General features: G+C 56.4%; 1 protein-coding gene and 1 long non-coding RNA gene across 3 annotated transcripts in view; one reads left to right on the top strand and one right to left on the bottom strand.

Annotated features, from left to right (window-relative positions):
- Nucleotides 1-450: 450 nt before the first annotated feature.
- LOC140896697 (bactericidal permeability-increasing protein-like) overlaps nt 451-22,228 on the top strand; it is a 24,426-nt gene continuing 2,648 nt past the window's right edge. Inside the window, exons 1-13 of one of the 2 annotated variants that reach the window (XM_073308690.1) lie at nt 451-535; nt 7,223-7,359; nt 7,826-7,940; nt 15,195-15,323; nt 16,729-16,884; nt 17,037-17,100; nt 17,863-17,923; nt 18,279-18,370; nt 19,110-19,286; nt 19,951-20,010; nt 20,395-20,562; nt 20,838-20,905; nt 21,296-21,338. In XM_073308690.1, the coding sequence (XP_073164791.1) occupies nt 7,257-7,359; nt 7,826-7,940; nt 15,195-15,323; nt 16,729-16,884; nt 17,037-17,100; nt 17,863-17,923; nt 18,279-18,370; nt 19,110-19,286; nt 19,951-20,010; nt 20,395-20,562; nt 20,838-20,905; nt 21,296-21,338 (1,236 nt within the window). In that variant the 5' untranslated portion in view covers nt 451-535; nt 7,223-7,256. Of the gene's footprint in view, nt 536-6,569; nt 6,946-7,222; nt 7,360-7,825; nt 7,941-15,194; nt 15,324-16,728; nt 16,885-17,036; nt 17,101-17,862; nt 17,924-18,278; nt 18,371-19,109; nt 19,287-19,950; nt 20,011-20,394; nt 20,563-20,837; nt 20,906-21,295; nt 21,339-22,228 lie in introns of those variants that run through there. The other variant, XM_073308689.1, reaches the window with a different exon arrangement.
- Nucleotides 14,988-22,228, bottom strand: part of LOC140896701 (uncharacterized) — an 11,817-nt gene continuing 4,576 nt past the window's right edge. Inside the window, exons 2-3 of the long non-coding RNA XR_012154605.1 lie at nt 17,754-17,947; nt 14,988-15,299 (exon numbers count right to left, since the gene is read on the bottom strand). This is a non-coding gene — a long non-coding RNA (uncharacterized lncRNA). The remainder of the gene's footprint in view (nt 15,300-17,753; nt 17,948-22,228) is intronic.

Here is a 22,228-nt window from a genome sequence, read left to right as displayed (position 1 = left end):
CTAGCCAGCAAGAGGCCAGCAGGTGCCTAGGTGATGCTGACCCCATTTTACAGCTCGGGTAACGAGGCCCAGCGAGGCCACGTGACTTGCTCAAGTCACCAGTGTGTCAGGCAGAGCCAAGGGTAGAAGCCAAAAGAATGGCTTTCCTTCTGCGGACAACGGCCCATGTCTGGTGACTGGCAGCCCTCTCTGGGCTTGGAGACAAGACTGAGAGTCAGGAGGGTCCAGGGAGGGTGAGTTCTGGAGATAGCCTCCAACTTTGTCAGGGTACCACGGGGATGTTCTGGGGCAATATGGCTGGATAGTCCCAGAGAGCCTGTGCGCCTCTCCTTCCTTTCTGCAAGGAAACATGGGGAGTCAGGCAGCTCTAACCTGATTTGCTTCCTGCCTGCAAACAAGGTGTGGAAAAGTCCTGTGTGTTTGTCAAGCTGGTAGGGCGTGGTATGAGGCAAAGCCCTCTGACATTGCTGGAAGGCAGGTGGGCTTTCTGCTCCTCGTGGGAAAGACGCTCTCTCTGGAAGCACAACAAAGCATCGTGAGTACAAGCTACGATTATTATTAAGACTGGGCAGTTGCTTCAGAGGGTTCCTTATGGGGCAGTAATTCTAGAGGGGATGTGATTTTCCAGTTTAGGTTTTTTCCAGTCTTGGCTAGAGTCATTGGAGAAGGAATCCAGCCATTGACTCCACTCTAGCTGGTCTCTTCCTAGCGAGGCAGGACCAGGTGCATGCTGGTGTCCGTATTATCAGACGTGTGCAGTAGCTAAGCCAAGTCTTGTGTGGGGCAGGAGGTGAGATTTGCCAAGTGAGATTTGCCAGGAGATTTGAAAAGGCTGCGGGCTGCAGGAATCTTGGCACGACCGGTGCTGCTTTCTGCCAACAGGGAAGTGGGCATTCACAATCTAGGGGTCAAATCTTGGGGAACCGCTCCCACTGACATCAAACCAAGAGATGAGTCAATGACAAAACTCGCACTGACATCAGTGGGGCCTGGACGTCAGCCTCTGGGGTTCGCATGTGAGTGGTTATTATTCCTTCAAATATTTAAAATCCTACTCGAGGTGCCTTCCCAAGCAGCATGTCCCCCGCCAGAGCCGGGGACCACACCAGTAGGTACCTAGTCCTGGTATCTCTTGCTGTAGTGCTCTCTAGCTGAAGTATTTCTGGGGTTCCTTTTCCCAGACACATAGGCACCACGGCCCAGGTCCTCAGAGATCCTCAGCACCTAACTTGCACTGATTTCCATGGAAGTCAGCAGCCTAAATACCTTTGAGGATCTGACCAAAGCCCATTGCCTCCCATGGATGTCTTCTCAGTGATTCCAGTGGGCCACCTGCACGGTCACTAGCTGGCATTAAGTTGCTCCGAGAGGTGACGGCTCCTGATCCCCCTATGTCCAGTGGCTCTTCCCTTCCCCTCTCATTCACTTGGCAGGTATCTAGTTTGCTCTGTGCAAGCCAGGAAGGGAAGTTGCTCTGTGTGTGACACAGTTAGCAAAAGGGAAGGCCGCCCCCAGGATTTTCCCCAGTCTCCTCTCTTTCCTTTGGCTTACACATCTTTTGGCCCCAGGGTTCATGGGGCTGGAATTGTTCAGTGTGAATTAACTGACTTTGAGTTTAGCCCTTTGCTCTGTCTACGAGTTGCTTGTCCCCAGCTCCGGATTTGTGTCGATACATTTATTGGGCACAAGTGTTGGCTGAGCAGCTGATGTGACTCCACTGAACCTACGATTGGTCCCAAGCTGGTCACCTAGGCCACATCTATATTGGAACAAAAAGACACACAGCTTGGCCCTCCCTGGCCCAGGTCAGCTGATTTGGGCTCGTGGGACTTAGGCAACAGGACTAAAAACTGAGCTCTGGGACCCTCCCATGTCATGGGGTCCCAAAGCCCGGGCTCCAGCCCAAGCCTGAACGTCTACATGGCAGTTTTACAGTCCTGCAACCCGAGCCTGAGTCAGATGACCTGAACCAGCCATGGTGGTTTAGCTGCTGTGTAGATGTACCCTTAGGGCCATGTCAGTGGCTATTAGCCAGGCTGGGTAGGGATGGTGTCACTAGCCTTTGTTTGCCAGAAGCTGGGAATGGGCGACAGGGGATGGATCACTTGACGATTCCCTGTTCTGTTCATTCCCTCTGGGGCACCTGGCATTGGCCACTGTCAGCAGACAGGAGACTGGGCTGGATGGACCTTGGGTCTGACCCAGTCTGGCCATTCTTATGTTCTTATGATCCTTTGAAGTGCTGGAAGAGGGACCTGGGGGACATTGTGGACAGCGTGATGGAGACTCTGCTCAAAGCACAAGTGCGTTTGCAAACATGGCCGAGGTGTTAGGGTTCCTGAGGAACAGGACAGGGAATAATATTGAGAATATTCTAGAGTAACAGCCGTGTTAGTCTGTATTCGCAAAAAGAAAAGGAGGACTTGTGGCACCTTAGAGACTAACCAATTTATTTGAGCATAAGCTTTCGTGAGCTACAGCTCGCTTCATCAGACGCATAAAGTGGAAAATACAGTGAGGAGATTTATATACACACAGACCATGAAAAAATAAGTGTTTATCATACACTTTGTAAAGAGAGTGATCACTTAAGATGAGCTATTACCAGCAGGAGAGTGGGGTGGGGGGAGTAAAAACCTTTTGAAGTGATAATCAAGGTGGGCCATTTCCAGGAGTTAAAAAGAACGTCTGAGGAACAGTGGGGGTGGGAAGGGAAGGAATAAACAAAGGGAAATAGTTTTACTTTGCATAATGACTCAACCACTCCCAGTCTCTATTCAAGCCTAAATTAATTGTATCAAATTTGCAAATTAATTCCAATTCAGCAGTCTCTCGTTGGAGTCTGTTTTTGAAGTTTTTTTGTTGAAGAATAGTCACTTTTAGGTCAGAAATCAAGTGACCAGAGAGATTGAAGTGTTCTCCGACTGGTTTATGAATGTTATAATTCTTGACATCTGATTTGTGTCTAGAGACTGTCCAGTTTGACCAATGTACATGGCAGAGGGGCATTGCTGGCACATGATGGCATATATCACATTGGTGGATGTGCAGGTGAACGAGCCTCTGATGGTGTGGCTGATGTGATTAGGCCCTATGATGGTGTCCCCTGAATAGATATGTGGACACAGTTGGCAACGGGCTTTGTTGCAAGGATAGGTTCCTGGGTTAGTGGTTCTGTTGTGTGGTGTGTGGTTGCTGGTGAGTATTTGCTTCAGGTTGGGGTGCTGTCTGTAGGCAAGGACTGGCCTGTCTCCCAAGATTTGTGAGAGTGATGGGTCGTCCTTCAGGATAGGTTGTAGATCCTTGATGATGTGTTGGAGAGGTTTTAGTTGGGGGCTGAAGGTGACGGCTAGTGGCGTTCTGTTATTTTCTTTGTTGGGCCTGTCCTGTAGTAGGTGATTTCTGGGTACTCTTCTGGCTCTGTCAATCTGTTTCTTCACTTCAGCAGGTGGGTATTGTAGTTGTAAGAATGCTTGATAGAGATCTTGTAGGTGTTTGTCTCTGTCTGAGGGGTTGGAGCAAATGCGGTTGTATCGCAGAGCTTGGCTGTAGATGATGGATCGTGTGGTGTGGTCAGGGTGAAAGCTGGAGGCATGTAGGTAGGAATAGCGGTCAGTAGGTTTCCGGTATAGGGTGGTGTTTATGTGACCATCGCTTATTAGCACCGTAGTGTCCAGGAAGTGGATCTCTTATGTGGACTGGTCCAGGCTGAGGTTGATGGTGGGATGGAAATTGTTGAAATCATGGTGGAATTCCTCAAGGGCTTCTTTTCCATGGGTCCAGATGATGAAGAAGTCATCAATATAGCGCAAGTAGAGAAGGGGCGTTAGGGGACGAGAGCTGGGGAAGCGTTGTTCTAAGTCAGCCATAAAAATGTTGGCATACTGTGGGGCCATGCGGGTACCCATAGCAATGCTGCTGATCTGAAGGTATACATTGTCCCCAAATGTGAAATAGTTGTAGGTGAGGACAAAGTCACAAAGTTCAGCCACCAGGTTAGCCGTGACATTATCAGGGATACTGTTCCTGACGGCTTGTAGTCCATCTTTGAGTGGAATGTTGGTGTAGAGGGCTTCTACATCCATAGTGGCCAGGATGGTGTTTTTGGGAAGATCACCGATGGATTGTAGTTTCCTCAGGAAGTCAGTGGTGTCTCAAAGATAGCTGGGAGTGCTGGTAGGGTAGGGCCTGAGGAGGGAGTCTACATAGCGAGACAATCCTGCTGTCAGGGTGCCAATGCCTGAGATGATGGGGCACCCAGGATTTCCAGGTTTATGGATCTTGGGTAGCAGATAGATACCCCAGGTCAGGGTTCCAGGGGTGTGTCTGTGCGGATTTGTTCCTATGCTTTTTCAGGGAATTTCTTGACAATTAACTTAGGCTTGAATAGAGACTGGGAGTGGTTGAGTCATTATACAAAGTAAAACTATTTCCTCTTGTTTATTCCCCCCCACACACACTGTTCCTCAGACGTTCTTGTTAACTCCTGGAAATGTGCTGGAAATGGCCCACCTTGATTATAACTTCAAAAGGTTTTCTCTCCCCCCACCCCACTCTCCCGCTGGTAATAGCTCATCTTAAGTGATCACTCTCCTTACAATGTGTATGATAAACACCCATTTTTTCATGGTCTGTGTGTATATAAATCTCCTCACTGTATTTTCCACTTTATGCATCTGATGAAGTGAGCTGTAGCTCACGAAAGCTCATGCTCAAATAAATTGGTTAGTCTCTAAAGTGTCACAAGTCCCTCCTGTTCTTTTTGAGAATATTCTATTGTCTCTTCCACACAATGACACCCCATGGCACACAGGAGAGTGCAGAACTGGAGGGGTCCAGAGAAGGGTCTGGAGACTCTCCTCTGAAGAGAGATGGAACCAATTGGGGTCGCTGCCTTGGAGAGCAGACGAGTGAAAGGGGAAGGATTGTAGAATGATAGAAATGTAGGGCTGGAGGAACCTCCAGAGGTCATCTCGGCTCTGCCTCATGCTGAGCTGAGGCAGGATTAGGTGCACCTAGACCACCTCTGAGAGGGGTTTGTCTAACCTATTCCAAAAAAAACTTCCAGGTGCTTCCATGACCTCCCTGGATAACCTGGTCCAGTGTGCACCTCTCCTTAGAGTTAGAAGTTTTTCCTACTATTGAACCTAACCTGCAACCTAAACTGATTCCTTCTTCTCCTGCCCTCGGTGAACTTGCTGAAGAATTGATCACTGTCCCCTTTAAACGTCTATAAAATAATAAATGGCCTAGAGAAGGGAGATCGGAGGCATCTGTTCTCCCACTCCTGTAATACTTGAACAAGGGGACAGCCTATGACGTTAAAAGGTAGGAAATTCAGAACTGATAGAAGGAAACACCTTTTCACACAGTGTGAGAGGAGATTGTGGAACTCACTGTCACAGAGAGCCATTGAGGCCAAGAATTTAGCAAGAATCACAACGGGATTGGACATTTCATGGATAACAAGAATATCCAGGATTAGCACAGAATAGCGGAAGGGCTATTAAACCTCCTGCTATTAGAGACTAGGATGAGACCCACCAAAATTGTAGATTCTTTGGAGCAGGGACTGTCGTTTTGTTCTGTATTTGTCCTGGGGTGTCCCAGAAACGTTTCACACGGCATGCACAACTGAACCCCCGAGCATCGCCCCCCACCCCAGGGCTCCCCACCTGCCCTCTCCCAGCCCGCTCCCTCACATGGGCACTCAATGCAGCTCCCCATACTTGAAGCAGGTCTTGATGCGGTGGCTGAGTGAGACCTGCAGGTGGAGCAGAGGGGATGGGGCTGCAGTAGGTGGAGTGAGGCTGGGCAGGCCCCTGGCAGGGAGCCCTGGTGCAGGAGTCAGCCCCCCAGTAGGGGTGAGGAGACGCAGCCTTGGTGGACCCACCAACAGCTCCGTCATGACAAGGGGACGGAAGGGCCCAAACTGAGTGAGTGGCATTACAATCTGGTGCATGGAGAGCTCAGCACTGCTCGGGTTTGGGCTATGGCCCCATCCTGGAGGGGCTGCAGGGCCAAATGTGAGCGGGCAGTGGGGCAGCAAAGGCTGCTTCTCCTCGCCGCTGCTATGGGGCCAGCTCCTGTACCAGGCTTCCCCCACCAGGGGTCTGCCCAGCCACCCCCGTAACATGCATGTGGACGTCACTGGTTTGTACAGCACCTGGCACAAGGGGGTCCTGGTCCAGGCCTGGACTCCTAGGCGCTATGGTAATACAGATAATAATACATTCTAATAGGTAGGGGCAGAGTATCCCCCATCCGCCACCTTCCTCTGCAGCGTCAGGTACTGCCCCATTAGAGTCACTGCGCTAGATGGACCTGGGGGTGATCCAGCCTGGCCATTCCCAGGGATTGTGCCATGGGATTGTTCGCTCCCGGCGTGTGAGCCCTCATCCTGGTCACATGATGTCAGCTCTGCCGCCTGCCTGAGAGAGTGGTTGTTTTTAGGCAGGAGAGTGATTAAGAACTAGCAAACAGTGAGCAATGAACCCCCAACACCTGCATGACTCCTCGCCCAGCCTGTGTGGAGTCTGTGTTCATGCAAAGAGCAGCTGCTTCCCCAGCAGCTTGTGTGAGAAAAAAAACCTTTGCAAACAGGGGCGTGGATGGAAATAAGCGAATCAATCAGCCGGGCCTTTCTCTTGGTTTCCCCTTTGAGTCACCGTGTGGGGAAAGGACGGGGTTTCGATGGCAGGCCGCAGGAACAGCATCTTAGCGTCACGGGCAGTGCGAAAACCGGCTCTGTTGCAAGTATCAGTAACAGTGGGAAGCACAAAAGACAAAAAGTTTTCCTGCCGAGTCATCAGAGGGGCAAGCCCAGCTGGCCCCGTTACATCACAGCATGTCCTCTCCAGCCAGCGACCATATAAAATGCGGGGTCGTGCCTTGGGTTTATCCCCAGGTGCGCACTTGGAGTGACGGGTCTCATCAGGAGCTGAGGTACTGGCTAGGGCTGTATTCATGGGTCCCCAGGCTGCCTTCACCGTTCCAGGCTTGCCAAGCAGCTCCGTGGGGAGAGAGAAAAGCGGTTTCCCTGTGACATGGCTCTTGCGGCAAAGGACCGGCCCAAAGTCAGGCTTTAGAGCTGAGCTGGGAACCCAGCCCCGGGAACCCAGCGCCAGGCCTGTAGCTTGCCCACGGGAAGCTCTGTGATGGGTCCTGGGAGCGCTGCACCATCACATGCTGCTAGCCCTGTACCTTTGTCTCCCTGCTCCAGGTGGTGAAGAGGATCCCAGCTCCGGGCCTAGAGGATGGTTTGGGCATTTGTCTTTGTTCTGCTGGGCGCTTGCTCTCGGGCGGAGGGAACCAATGCCGGCCTGAAAGGCAGAGTAACGCAGAAGGGCCTGGAGTACGGTCTGTGGCTTTGCATAATTATTACCCTGTTTGTTTTTCACCGGAACTGTGCCCTGTGCTCCCAGCCTGGGGCTTCCTTGTACAGAGACATCCCCAGGGCCCTGCTCTCCCTCTGAGCCAGAAACAGGGCCTGGCATCTGTCCCTTGGGATCCACGCTCTGGGAGCAGCCTCACCACTCCCTGCAGCATGTGCTGTATTAACCGAGGGGGATGACCTAACTCTGCCAGCCTGGGGAATGTTCCCAGAGCGCTCCTTCCCCTGCATGCTGTGGGGCAGCGTGGAGGGAGGATGTGTGACTGTCACCTCCTTCCTGTTCCCACAGCCCCTAGCTGCTCTCTGCTATGGCCCCAGCCTGCTCCCCGTGGGCCCTGCCGTGACCCCAGCCTGCTCCCCGTGGGCCCTGCCGTGACCCCAGCCTGCTCCCCGTGGGCCCTGCCGTGACCCCAGCCTGCTCTCTGATTCAAGGTCAGCAGTTCGGCCTGGAGCTGGTGAAGTCCCTGCTGAAGAGGGAGCATGTCCCGGATCTGAATGGTTCATACAACATCCCTCTCATTGGGGACGTGGGCTATTCCGTGTCCAGGTAAGAGCGCGTCTCCTTCTCCCTGGTGCTGGGGCCAGGAACGCACTCATTGCCTCCCCCACACAGAGTCAGTGGGGCTCGCAGGCCCTCTGCACTGGACACCTTGGGCTCGTCCCTGGGACTCCTGGGTTCTTTGATGAGAGTTGCTCGGGGCTGGGCACGGGCTACGTGAGCTGGTTTAGCGCTGCAGGAGCTCCCACTCCACACATCTGCCCATCCGTATGGGATGAGAGAACGCTCTCCCACCATGGCCCCGACCCCCCAGGAGACAGGGGTGCAGCCATGAGGGAGGACGGGGATCTCAGTGGCGGGGTGTTCCCTCCCTTCCGTGCCACGGATCCCATCGGGACTGGCTTCCTCAGCGGCAGGGTCAGAGCCGGCTTGAGTTGAGCCAGCACCACGGTACTGAGGTAGGGTGGCCTAGCAGTGCAGGCACCAGCCGGGGACCCGGGTTCAATTCCCTGCTCCACCCCAGGCTCCCTTGGGCCACATGCATTATGTAAGGGAACTGTTGGGCCCGCACTGAAACTCAGTGCCGGTTTTTTGGTTGGTCCTCTCCCAGGGCCAAAAGAAACAGGGAGGGCCAATGGGAAATCAGGACTCTGAGACTGGCAGTCTGCAGGGCCAATGGGGAGAGGCCAATGATCCAGGTCAGGCTGATTGACAGGGCAGGCAGGCCAATGAGGAAGTCAGGAGGCCAGGGTCCCATGTAAGGTGGAGCGGGCGGGGCCAGAGGGGCAGAGCTAAGGGGAGAGCAGGAGCCTGTCTGGGCTGGGAGCAGGGCCAGAGTTGGGGCCGGGGCCGGGGCCAGAGGAGCAGCCCCAGGAGCTGAGCTGGAGCCAGCGTGTGAATGGGGCTGGGCTCGGCGCCGGGGCCGGGCACATGAGCGGCTGGGGAGTCCAGGGGCCCTGGGCCCCAGACCCAGCGCAGGGAGGCCCGAGGCCTTGCAGGCCGGGCTGGGAGGGGCTCGTGACCCCCATGTCCCTGCGCTCCCGAGACGGCCAGGGGCGGGGTGAAATGAACTCTGCGGTGAGCAGTGGGGCAGGGAAGCAATCAGTGCAGAGACAGTGCCCCGGAGTGGGGACACCCTAGCCCCTGCCCTACGTGCCCACGACAAGACTGTGGGCCCAGCCCCCCAGGAATCCTGGGCCCAGCCGTGTCAGGGTTAGGAGGACTCTGCCACATAGGAGAGTGGACGGGGGGCCCTTGAGGTCAGGCAGGCCGCTGGGTAAAGGGAGTGGGAGCGAGGACTCAGATCTTTTGCTAGCCCATTTCACCGGGGTCGTGTATAAACCAGGAAAGTTCCCCACAATAGCGGGACGATTCCCCCTCTTACAGTTAGATGGTGAGGTGCCCAGATGCTATGGTGATGGGTATTTTAGCTGGCTAGACTCTCCCTGCCGGCCATCTCTGTCACATCTCACCTCCAGCTCAATGTCTCTGGCCCCAGGACAGGTGCTGGGGCTCTGAGCCATGAGCTGCTTGATAGGACCTGTAACCTTGGCCTCCAAGAACAGGCAGATGTTCTGCCCTCTGGATAGTGCCCACTGTGACTCAACTGCTGTGACTCCAGACTGCACCCGAGTGGCCAGGGCAGGAGCTCGATGCACCGAGCTGTTGTAGGCACATTAGTGTGACGAAGTGGGCCTGTTCTTAATGTTTCCTCCAAATATTGTGGGGGTGCCTCAGTTTCCCCTTGTGACGAAGTGGGACTCTTCTTAATGTTTCCTCTGAATAGTGTGGGGGTGCCTCAGTTTCCCCTAGGCAGTTCTTAAGTATCTAGGTGGTGGGGTAAGGGTGTATGATCATTGCAGAGCCCTAGAGGGCAGGTGTGTGCAGGAGTCTGGACACAGAGAATGGCCGACACCCTGTTTCCTGGCAACTGATGGCCTAGGCCCTTCCCCCCTGCCAGGTGAGAGCTAAAGGGTTGGAGAACAAAGGAATCAGGTGACCACCTGGCCCGGGGAAAGGAACAAAGCCCAGAGGAGGAGGGGCTGGAGGGAGTTTCAGTTTGGGGCTGGCTGGGACATGGAGTGAAGTGCAGATGTGGTTGTCTGGCTCACTGCCCCCAAAATGGACCCAGCTGAGGGGTCCCGTTCTCTGCACCTGCAAGCTCTGTTTTAGACCATGTTCCTGTCGTCTAATAAACCTTCTGTTTTACTGGCTGGCTGAGAGTCACGTCTGAATGCGAAGTTGGGGTGCCGGACCCTCTGGCTTCCCCAGGACCCCGCCTGAGCGGACTCGCTGCGGGGAAGCGCACGGAGGGGCAGAGGATGCTGAATGCTCCGAGGTCAGACCCAGGAAGGTGGAAGCTGTGTGAGCTGTGTGTCCTGAAGACAGGCTGCTCACAGAAAGGCGACTGCCCCAGAGTCCTGACTGGCTTCATGGGGAGCAGTTCCAGAGCATCGCCCAGGGACTCCGTGACAACTGGTGGCAGCGGTGGGATGTACTGCACCCCGTGGATGGCGCTTCCTGCAGTAAGTGACTGGGGAGCAGTAACACGAAGGGGGATCGCCGAGGACATGGCCTGCTGAAGGCTTAGAGAGGAGCGGTTTCGGGGGGCGGTTAACCCCTGGGAGTGTGTGACCAGCGAGAAGGACTGTGCAGTAATGGGGTCCCCCTGGGGACTGCAGTGAGCAGTCTCAGGGGCGGAGGAGCCTGCAGCTTGGTGCGGGGAGAGAGAAGGACTTTTGCAGTAACAGGGTTCCCCTGGGGATTGCAGCAAGCAGTCCAAGGGGCGGAGGAGTCTGCAGCTCGACCCTGGCAAAGAGGTGGTGACCTCGAGAAGGGCTGGCACACTAGGGGTTCTCCCTGGAAACCGTGGGGAGCTGAGAACACAAGGGCCTGTGAGTCCACAACAACTTGGGAGGAGCGGAGTGATGGCCTGTCCCCGTCTCCTTAAGAAGGACATTGTAACCCTGTGCAAAAAGAGAGGGTTGAGCGTTGGAAAGTTCACCAAAGCAGAGTTAATTGTGCAGCTGGAGGAGGATGACCGCTCTAAGGAACAGATTCCTGACCCCAAATGGGGCTATCGCAGGATCTGGGAGCAGCTGGAGTGGGAGCCAGGCATCGCCAAGACTCCTGTCCCCGACGAGACGGGGCTCTTCACGATCGGGTTCCCCATCGGGGGATCGAGACGGACGGGATTGGAGCTGAGTCCGAGGGAGCAAGAGGACTGTGGGAGACAGCGAGAGCCCGAGAAAGAGCTGCAGAAGCAGCAGCAGCATGAACTGGCGGTGGGGGAGCGGAGAGGCCTAGGGGACCTCCCCGGGGTGAGTGGGGATAGATCCTGGGGGGGCCAGTTCCGCAGGGAACCTCGAGACTAAATTGCTGCCCCTAGTTAAGGAGGGGGGGGGTGGATGCCCACCTCACTGCCTTTGAGCAGGCTGGCGATTTGAACCAAGGGGACCCTGCGGAAAAGCCCCGGTGTCTAGCTCCCTTGCTGGGTCCCAAGGCCACAGACTCCCTCAGCCAGATGGGTGGGGAGGTGGACACGCTCCCACTCCTGACCCCAACCTATATGTCTGTGTGGAGTTTCCTGGGGCCAGGCCCCTCGGACCCCCAGTGGGAGCGGAAGGTGATGGTCAATGGGGAGACATTCCTGGGGTGGCGAGATCCTGGGACAGAGAGAACTGGTGTCAGGCCCTGGGTGGTGCAGCCTCAGATGCTGAGGGGCTGTGTGAGCTGGGTGAGGGTCCCAGGGACGAAGCCCCTCGCCCTGCCTATGGCCCAGATCCCTGTGCAGACCCAGGAGGAGTGGGGCTGGCTGGTCGTTGGGGTGCCCCAGGACACCAGCTGCGAGACCCTGTTGTGGGGTGACTGTGTCTCTTTGGGACACGATCCAGGCCCTGTTCCTGTAACTGCCAAGGGTTTGAATTTGAATCCAGGGAACCAATCGGCGGAGAGGGAAATGGTCAGTGAAAATGCAGATGACCTGGCTGGCAGCAGGGAGGAGCCGCTAGGCTCAGGCTACCTGCCTGCCTGTAACCAGACCCCTGGGGCTGGGTGGGACAGAGAGATGCTCCCTGCCCCCTTGCACACCAGAGTGGGGATTCTCGCTGGCTCTGATACATTGAGGAAAGCAGTGGCCTGCTCCCACTGGGACAGCAAGGGCAGTGCTGAGCACAGTGGGAGCTGAGACCCCAGCTGAGTGGGGGGAGACACAGGCAGGGCACGGGATCTGTGGGGAGTGGCAAGGTGCTTGGTAAGGAAAGTTTGGATGAGCCTAGGCAGCCTTGTGATCTGATGGCTGTGTCCAATCAGCAGGGTGGGAAGGCGAGGAGAGTGGAAGATGAGAGTCCCTGGACCTTACCTGTTAGCTGGGTGGAGAATTGGGACAGTGAAGGAAATGGGTCTCTGTCTGTCAGGGGTATTGACTTGCCTATGGAGGGAGCTACCCTGATCTCCAAGCAGTTGTCTGTGACCAGCCTTGTGTGCTGGGACAAAGGGAATGAGATCCCAACCTGTGTGTCTGGTAAAGGAGAAAGTGTGTCCGGCTCTTCTTGGTCTGGGGAGCAGACAGAAGGGGCCTTTCAGCCTGTGATGGTTGAGGGTCGTGCAGTTGTCTCAGAGCTGGTTCTGGATTCAGCTAAAGCCCAGGAAGGGAAGGGTCCTAAGTTTGTGTCTGCTCGGGAGAATGGCCCTGTAACTAGGTCGCATCCAGTTAGGGTCTATGTAAAATCCCCGAGACCAGACAATTCTGGTGCTTGTATTTTGCCTGTTGCTAGTGTGTTGTTGGAAAGGGTGGAGCAACTCTGTCTAATCAGGGTGAGATCCTAGCCAGGGCACAAGGAGAGCATGAAGGTGTGTGATTGTGTTACCTACTGAGGGTGTGGAAACCTGTAGCAAGGAGGAAAAGATTCCTGAACTTGTGTGTGGCAAAGGGAAGGAGAATGCTTCTAACCTTTTATCTAGGAAGTCTGTAAGTTTGCCTGAAAGGGGATTGTGTAGGAATCCGCTGGATGGGCCAGAGGTGATTCTGGATGTAAGGGAGACCCAGAAAGAGTCTGTTGTTGCTCAGGAAAGTGTTCCCCTAGAGCAAGCCCTAGGTAAAGAGGGTAAGAGCAGAATTTCTGTGAGGGGTGAATTGTTGCATAGAAAAGCCCTAGGGAAAGGAATCCTCATGGAGTCTTTGCAAGCAGTTTACTGCAACTGAAGGGTGTGAAAATGATTTAATCAAGAAAGTTTCAGTTCCTAACAGCCAGAAATTTTCTGTTGTGAATGGATCCACTGACTTTCCTGTTGAAAGATCCAGTGTGGATAGCTTTGAGAAGGTCTCAGATGGAGTGAAAGCTGTTAAGAAAGGTATACCGTCCTATAACCAAGTGGCTGTGTTTGGCCAGCTTGTTGGGGAGACAAGGTTGTGGAGAAAGGGATGTCTCCATTCTAGTTCTGTAAGTGAACAGTATGTGGCCCAGGTCAAGATGGGGGCCCTTAACCAAGAGAGCCCGAATTGCAGCCCTCCAGACTGGAGCTCTGGGAGAAAACCCAATCCCAGTTTGACCCCCTGGGGTTTTGGGGTGGCCAAAGGGCATGGGCTGCAGAAACCTTCCCACATGCAGCCTGCTAGTGCTATCGACCACCCCCGACCTAAGGGAGGGCGTGAAACTGGAAGGGCCTGGTGTAACTCCTACCAAGGAATGGGAGAGATGCTGGGGCATCCATGGGAACATTGGTGGCTTCGAACTTCCCCAGGTCACCGGGTAAAGTGACCCCGCTCAGTTCGATCTCGAAGGGGGGAGAGATGTGACGAAGTGGTCCTGTTCTTAATGTTTCCTCCGAATATTGTGGGGGTGCCTCAGTTTCCCCTTGTGACGAAGTGGGACTCTTCTTAATGTTTCCTCTGAATAGTGTGGGGGTGCCTCAGTTTCCCCTAGGCAGTTCTTAAGTATCTAGGTGGTGGGGTAAGGGTGTATGATCATTGCAGAGCCCTAGAGGGCCGGTGTGTGCAGGAGTCTGGACACAGAGAATGGCCGACACCCTGTTTCCTGGCAACTGATGGCCTGGGCCCTTCCCCCCTGCCAGGTGAGAGCTAAAGGGTTGGAGAACAAAGGAATCAGGTGACCACCTGGCCCGGGAAAGGGACAAAGCCCAGAGGAGGAGGGGCTGGAGGGAGTTTCAGTTTGGGGCTGGCTGGGACATGGAGTGAAGGGCAGATGTGGTTGTCTGGCTCACTGCCCCCAAAATGAACCCAGCTGAGGGGTCCCGTTCTCTGCACCTGCAAGCTCTGTTTTAGACCATGTTCCTGTCGTCTAATAAACCTTCTGTTTTACTGGCTGGCTGAGAGTCACGTCTGACTGCGAAGTTGGGGGGCAGGACCCTCTGGCTTCCCCAGGACCCCGCCTGAGCGGACTCGCTGTGGGAAGCGCACGGAGGGGCAGAGGATGCTGAATGCTCCGAGGTCAGACCCAGGAAGGTGGAAGCTGTGTGAGCTGTGTGTCCTGAAGACAGGCTGCTCACAGAAAGGCGACTGCCCCAGAGTCCTGACTGGCTTCATGGGGAGCAGTTCCAGAGCATCGCCCAGGGACTCCGTGACAATTAGAAATTAGGCGCCTTGAGTGTTTTTCTTGAACTTCCTCCACTAACAAGTCCTCTCAAAGCCCCATTCCCCTCGCACCTCGCCCACTCAGGCTGTTCCCCATCCCCGTGTTCCCTCTGTGAGTGCCTCTCATCTCCTCTTAGCCACACGCTCCTTTCCACTGCATAGGTGATACCAAAGGACCTGCTTCCTTGTCTCACACCCCACCCAGAGAGCTCTGCCCCGACTTGCTCTAACACACACACACACAGATCTGACCTGCTTTCTCTCTCTCGCCCACACTCCCAGGATGAGCAACTGCAATAAATGTCCCTTTCCCCATGTTGCTAAAACCAGTGCTGCTCCCCGAGTGTTCGCACTGGTGAGGAACGGGGGGACATTCAGTCAAGCTCAGGGCGTGCTTTTCCAGGATTCAGCACCCAACATGCCAAGTTGTCCTGAAAATTGTGGCCAAACACCCACCCACCCGCATGCAGACACACACAGACGCCCCCCCCCCCCCCCCTTCCCAGACACACACTCGCAGTTCTGGTCAGTTTCTCTAGAACCCAGCAGCCAGAGAGGCTGTGAAGAGAGCAGCCCCAGGAGTCCGTCTCCCAGCCACGAGGTTCCTGGAAGTTCCCGAGGTCCCCATGACAAGCTGTTACTGGGGTGTTTGTGGGAGTGTATGGCCTTCGGGCAGTCAGGCTGATGGGTGTCTTTCTGCTGCTTCGCAGGATCCAGATTCAAGAGCTGCAGCTGAATGAGTCGGTCGTAAGCTTCTCCGAGGGGACAGGTGTGAGGCTCGTGGTCAGCAATGCCCACATGCAGCTCAGCGGTGTCTGGCGAGTGAAAGTTCTGTTCATGTAAGGGTTAATCTGCCGCTGGTGCCGTGATGTGTGGCCACTGGGAGCCCTCCATAGCCCCAGGCACAACGGGGACCCCACCCCCACATTCCCCTCAGCTCCCCAGACTCCCATCAAGGGCCAGAGCCAGTTCAGATGCCATGTGCTATTCTCCACCACAGTCAGAGCGGGGTCAGCTCCACTGAGCGGGGGCTCTGGGGCGCGCACCTGCAGAGGTGACTTCCCCAGCCTGACCGTGGCCTTGCGGGAAGGGCAGTGGGGCTGATGCTGGCACTATGGATGCTGACACAAGGTCTGGACAGGGGCCAGTTTTACTCAGGGGAGCAGTCAGACAGGGCCCCGCTTTGCTGCTGCTGTCTCCAGTGCCGCCCTGCGGTGCAACCCCAAGAGGGTGACGTTGAGCCCCCTTCCTGCCTGTGCTGAGAGCACTGATCCCCCACCTGTGGGGCACAGCTCCTGCAATGGTTACCAGCTCCTCAGCCCCCCCACAGTGGTTTGCATTGGTTGCAGGCCCCAAGCCCTGCAGGGCCCTCATTTCCTAGCTCGGTCAATGGGTCTAAAAGGGTGTGTGAGTTCCTTTGCTAAAGGGACCAAGGGAAGGGAGCCCCAGATGCCGTCTCCTTTGCGGACATATTGCTCCCCAGGGGCCATCGGTGACGCAGCCTGGGGGGTGTTCCTGCTACCTGAGCCTTGGTGCAGGAGCATAGCTGGAAGGGAGGGAAAGGAGCAAGAGGGAACCTCCCCTCATTCATCTCCTCCCACCATGCCCTGGCTCCCCTCCGTGGCTGCACAGATACCTGGGGAAGGGGGGGCAGATTGGGAGGCACTGCTCTGGGGTGATGGAGCAGAAGGCAGGGAAAGGAGGTGACGACTCCGTGCGGGGGTAGTGGCACATTCTGGGCAAGGGGTGCTGAGTGCGGTTCGTAGGGGGGCAGGTGCCCCATAGGACCCACCAGCACAGCTGGCAGCCTTGAGCAGAAGCCAAGGACCGGATGGGTCGTGGGGGTACCGCTCCCCCAACCCCTGGAGGAAGTCATAGAATCATAGAATATCAGGATTGGAAGGGACCTCAGGAGGTCATCTAGTCCAACCCCCTGCTCAAAGCAGGGCCAATCCCCAATTTTTGCCCCAGATCCCTAAATGGCCCCCTCAAGGATTGAACTCACAACCCTGGGTTTAGCAGGCCAATGCTCAAACCACTGAGCCATCCCTCCCTGCCTGTGCAGGGCAGTGTGGGAAGCTGGCGCTGCCCCTGCTCTGTCCCTCTGCAGGTACAGCTCTGACTCCGCTCTCCAGTGCCGTCTCCCTGGGGCTCTCACCCCTGCCTCTGGGCCCGTAGCTAGGGCAGACCGAGCTCCGCTAGCCAGCAGGTGCTGAACTGCCTTGTGCTTTCCTCCCTTCCCAGACCCGACAGCGGCTCCTTTGACCTTAGCGTGAGGGACCTGTCCCTCTCCGCCGAGCTCGGGGTGAGCAGGGATGACAGTGGCCGTCCCCAGGTGTGGAGCACCAACTGCCGCTCCAGCATCGGGAGGCTGGATGTGAAGTTCCATGATGGAGCCAGGTGAGTTCTGGCTTTCTGAGGCCCTGCTACATCCCTTATCCCCCGAGCTGGGCTCAGCTAGGCTGCTTATGCTGTCAGCCCCCTTACAGGGGGGAGCTCCCACCCATAGCTATGCGCTAAGCACTGACTCTTCTCCTTCTCTCTCCCCACAGCTGGCTTTACAATCTGTTCACGGGGGCTCTCCAGGCACCCCTGCGGTATGAAGTAAATAGGCAGGTGAGTGTTTACCCTGCTGATAGCAGCTCCCTGGCCCTGTCTGCCAGGACTCGGGAGTTAGGAGGAGGGTGAGTTTGGCTAATGCTGAACAAGAGTCTTCCTTCCGGCCTCTCCCACCAGGCACTAAACTCATTCGCTCATTGCCACTAGGGGAGCTGCTGAGTACAAGGTCCTTGTGGTGTGAGCCCTCCAAACACGGGTTATCAGCAGGGCTTGCTTCTACATCTTCAGCACAGCTCCACAGACCTTTCTCGCTTGAGCTAACTCCACTCACTGGCAGCAGTGGTAGGCTGTTATCCACTAGTGGATCAGGCCACTAGAGGGAGATGTTGGCCAGTGTGTTACACTTAGCCTTATTGTACCAGTGCTGGTCACTTCAGGTCTCCTGCTTAATGTACCTGGTACATGGGGTGAAATATGGTCCCACTACCATCCCTGCCCCTGTGTGTCATGCTGGACACCTCTTCGTCCTGGGGCAGTGGAGAGCAGCTCCTGGGTGGGGATTGTATCAGTGTTTCTATTTGAAACCCAGCTGAGAAACCCAAGGCCATTCTGTTCAGAGGAGAGTTCTAAGCCTGAGGAAGTGACAAGGAAAGGAAGGAAGGAAATTAGACAGGAGGTGACTAAAGTATCCACAAACCCTCCCCATTCACCTTATGGCTGATCCTGAACAGCTCTTCCATGCCCCCACAAGAACTCCCAGCCTGTTCTTTCCTCTGGGAAAGGGTTTCTGAACCTGTAACATTCTCTTCTTCCATCCAGCTCTGCCCTGAGCTCGGGAAAGGGATCAGTGATCTGGAGCGAGTCCTGAAGACCATGCAAGGTAAGAACTGGGATCCATGGAGACCTGTAGCAACATGGGGGGCAGATGGGATGAGTTATCTGAAAGCCTGAGAATTGGGGCAAATATCAGGGAATACTTAGGTGTGGAATCAGGGTGTGAGGCAGCAGGACGGCTGAATCTGGGCCGAAACCTAGACTTTATCCAGGATGCGAATTCAACTCAGCTGGTGATTAAGAAGAAATGAAAAAAGACAGGCTGGTCCCCCAGCTTTTTCTGGGGGGCATTGGGGTTGACTCAGACGAGCTGTCTGGATGTTATCGACTTGGGAGGGGATGGGGGGACTCACTGGTTTGGATTGTGCTGCAGTGTTCCTCTGTCTGTGGCTTCTCTGCAGTCTCAGCCCAGCTCGACCCCTTTGCTGTAATTGACTACTCCTTGGTCAACAAGCCAGTGATTGCCAGGGATCATGGAGACATGGACCTGAAGGTAAAGCAGCCGGGCAGGGCACCAGACCCCCTTCGGGAAGGAGGTGGACTTCCCAGAACATTGTGGGTGTCTTCTGGCCCGGATCTGCTGGGAGCAGGACACCTGCCAAGCAGGAAAACGACGGCCTGGGCAGAGAGCAGCCGCGACATTTGTAAAGGGAAAATCTGCTCTTCAGGGGCAAAGTGGGAAAATCGAAATCTATGACTCTTCTGCTGGCATGTGCTGTCTACGCAGAGTGCAGTGCCGGTGGTTGGGCACTGCACCTCTCTCTAGGTGTGGGGGAAGCAGAGCTGCCAGTGTGACTTGCCCCTCCATGGACCCGCACCTACCCCTGAACCCAGTCAGGCTTGGTTGCTCACCATTAGGGCTGATTGCCTGTCTCTGGAGTGATGGAGCCTGCAGCTTCCTGCTTTTCTCAGGCCCCCTGTGACATCTCAGGCTAGAGGGACATTAGATCATTGGCTCTCACCTCCTGTCTGGCCAGGCCAGAGAGTGCCCCCGTCCCCCTTGCACTGAGCCTAATGACTTGTGTTGGGCTAAAGCAGATCTGCTGTTCTGCAGACCGCCCTAGCACGTGCTGGCAGAGCCGGACACATGAGGCTGAGTCCCAAATCCACTCTATTGGCCAGCAGTTGCTGTGATTCTCTCCTGTGCAGCCCACCCAGACCCGGGCCTGACCCAGCAGTCGCCCCATCCCCCGGGGAGTGGTGCGTAACATGTCCTTTCTCCATCCCCGCAGGGCGAGTTCTATGGCGTGGGCAAGCACACAGAGAGCCCCTTTTCCCCTGCCCCTTTCCTGCTGCCCGACGAGGGTGACCACATGCTGCTCCTTGGCCTCTCCGAGTTTTCGGCCAACTCGGCTGCATTCGTCTACTTCACGGCAGGGGCCTTGCGAAAAAACTTCAGGGACGACATGGTACGGCACTGGGACAGCCAGCGACATAGGACGTGGGAGGGGCCACTCTGCTTTCTGGGCTGGAGCAGAGGGGAGCTCTCTCCTCTCCCTGATTTGGCTAAGCAGCTCCCAGGACATCTCCCCCTTCCTCCATGACTGGTGCGGTGAACACTCCCCCTGCTCTTTCAGCCCCAGAATAGGGTGACGCTCAGGAGCCTGTGGGCCCTGTGCAGCCCCCCGGGAGACCTGACCTTTCCCGATAGCTGCATCCAGTTGCTGCAGGGGATTTTGCTATATGATTTCAGTGCTGTCTGGAGGGGAGGCTGTTTATCTACAGAGCAGGTACGGCACCAAGCCAACGTGCCCCAGCGCTGCCCACAAGGGGACAGCACCTGTCCAGATTTTCCCAGGATCGTCCCTCGTTTGAGGTCGCTGACCTGCGAGAGCTGTATGGGTGCTCAGCGCAGGCTGTCAGCTGGCAGGTTTATGGGCTCAGGATCATCCCGCATGTCCTGGGTTTTTGCATCTCAGAGGTGGCGGCCCTAGGGGAGTGAGAGCAGAGCAGCTCCGAGCAGAAGGCCGCCCAGCCCACTGGCAGCCTCCCTGGCCTGTCCCGGGTGGCATTTGCTCAGGCACTGGGACGTGCTCTCCCAGCAACCCGGTGTCTCATGTGTTTGTGTTGCAGATCCCGAAGCGCTCCCCCATCCGGCTGAACACAGGGAGCATGGGGCTGTTCTTCCCAGAGGTGAGTCAGCTGGGGCAGCCACTTTGCCCTCACCGCTGCGCCTGGCACAGGGGCAAACGCATCCCCACTAACTGAATCTGATCCCTGCCCATGAAGTTCAGATCCCTGCCCACGAAGGAAGACGGGAAGGGGATCACGTGCCCATGGACGAGGGTCGGGGTCATGCAGTCCCAGAGGGTGTGGGTTAGGGGTCAGGGAATAGGGCCATGTACACACAGGGTTTGTGTCGCCCTCTGTACATATGGGGGGATGGGGCAAGGTTGCGGGGCCGGGGGGAGGATGGTAGCCCATGCCCCAGGCGGCGGGATGTCTCTCTGGCTCGGGGCTGAGCACTGGCTGTTTCTGTCCGTCTCACGGGCCGCTCTGTTGCTCTCCCTGGCTCAGCTGAAGAAGCTCTACCCTGACATGCCCATGGAGCTGCACCTGTCTGCCCGCAAGCAGCCACTGCTGACCTGCCACCCAGACAGCCTGGCCCTGGCCCTGTTTGGTGCAGCCGAGGCCTTTGTCGTCCTGCCAAACGCCACCCTGGCCTCGGCCTTCCTGCTGGACCTGGTAAGCACTGGGCACACCCCTGGGCCGCTGCTGTGCCCACTCACCTGGCATCCTGGATCCCTCTCTCCTAGGGGCCCAGGTGCATTGGTGCAGGGCTGGCATGGCCCCAGCTCTCTGGCTTGAGGGTTGTAGGGTGTTGGGGGAGGGCTGGTGTCCCGCGCTCTGGAGCTGGGATTCTGGGGGGTGGGGGAGAGGGGCATGGATATTGTGGGGCCTCCGGGGCCACATTTTAGCTGCTGTTGCTGATAACAAGAATCGTCTCACTTTGTTGGCAGGATGCCAGCCTGGCGGGGCAGCTGCATCTCGACTCAGCCAAGGTCGGGGGCTCCGTGGCTCTAACTAAGTGAGTCTGGGGCTTGTCTGGAGCCTCCCCTCCCCTTCCCACAAATGTCCCAGCCAGGTGCCCACGCCCATGAGAGGTTATATCCCCTGGAGTTTATAACCCAGTCCTGGCCCCTCTCTGGGATTTACATCCCAGCTGGACACCCCACCTCCAGGGGCTTATATCTCAGCCCTGGGGATCCCCTTCCAGCTGGGAGCCCCACTCTACCCCCACTCCTCCCAGGACTGATAGCCATCCAGCGAGAAACCCAACTCAGAGCCCTCCCAGCAGCGCTGCATCTCCTGAGCTCAGCCTCCCCTTCGGTGCCCTAGCTCCATGGGACACTGTGAGCCACTACCGCTGTGGGGAGACCCCGCTCAGCTCTGACCTTTGTCTCTGTGTCTCCAACAGCTTCAGCATGTCTGTGGTGCGGTCCCACATAGGCTCGGTCCAGGTGAGCCATGCCAGCGGCAGGGCTGGGAGGGCGGCAGGGAAGGGCAGGACAAGGAGGTTTCCAGGGGCCTAAATCCTCAAGGGCGCCTCACATTGTGCACAGCCCTTGCTCAGGCAAAGCTGCCCCGGCACTGCAAGGGGAGACTGGCCTGAGGACCGCGGAGCGCTGAGCTCTGAGGTCTGACTGCAAGTGTCAGATAACAGCTGCCAAGCAGATCCCAGGCAGCAGTGCAGCCAGAGTGCGATGCACTGGGCGTGTGGACCACCAACAGACCCTGGTCGTCAGCTAGAAGCAGGAGCCTCTTCTGCATGAGCTAAGAGCCCTATGGCCCTCAGCTAAGGCTGCCGTGGATTGATTAATCTCCACGTGGTCTTGGTGCCGCTCGATGGGACCGAACACCACACCCAGGAAGTGTGTGAGTTACACTTGTGCACACAGGATACACACACATGCACACTTGAAGCCTGTCACTCACATTTGCGTGACACCCACTCCCACATACACTCATCCACAGCCTGTCACCCTCCCTCCTACAGTCGCTTTCACTCACATACAGTCTCTCCTTTCCCTTGTTCCCACACTTACCCTCGCACCATCAGCACCCCACGCCTGGCCCTTGCACACACAGCTCCTCCCCTGCACTGCCCAGCTGGGTCACATGGTGTCCCCCCAGCACATAGACAGCTCCTGTGCCCCCTGGTCCACACAGACTGAGGAGCAGAGGGCACGGCCCCGCCGGCCCCAGGGAGCCAGGCTCTGCCCCGCGCCCCGCACGGCCCCGCCGGCCCCAGGGAGCCAGGCTCTGCCCCGCACGGCCCCGCCGGCCCCAGGGAGCCAGGCTCTGCCCCGCACGGCCCCGCCGGCCCCAGGGAGCCAGGCTCTGCCCCGCA

This window comes from Lepidochelys kempii, chromosome 13 (genome assembly GCF_965140265.1).
Source record: "Lepidochelys kempii isolate rLepKem1 chromosome 13, rLepKem1.hap2, whole genome shotgun sequence".
In the NCBI taxonomy this organism is placed as follows: Eukaryota; Metazoa; Chordata; order Testudines; family Cheloniidae; genus Lepidochelys; species Lepidochelys kempii.
Note: the sequence above shows the minus strand (reverse complement) of the source record. Positions and strands in the feature narration are given on the sequence as shown.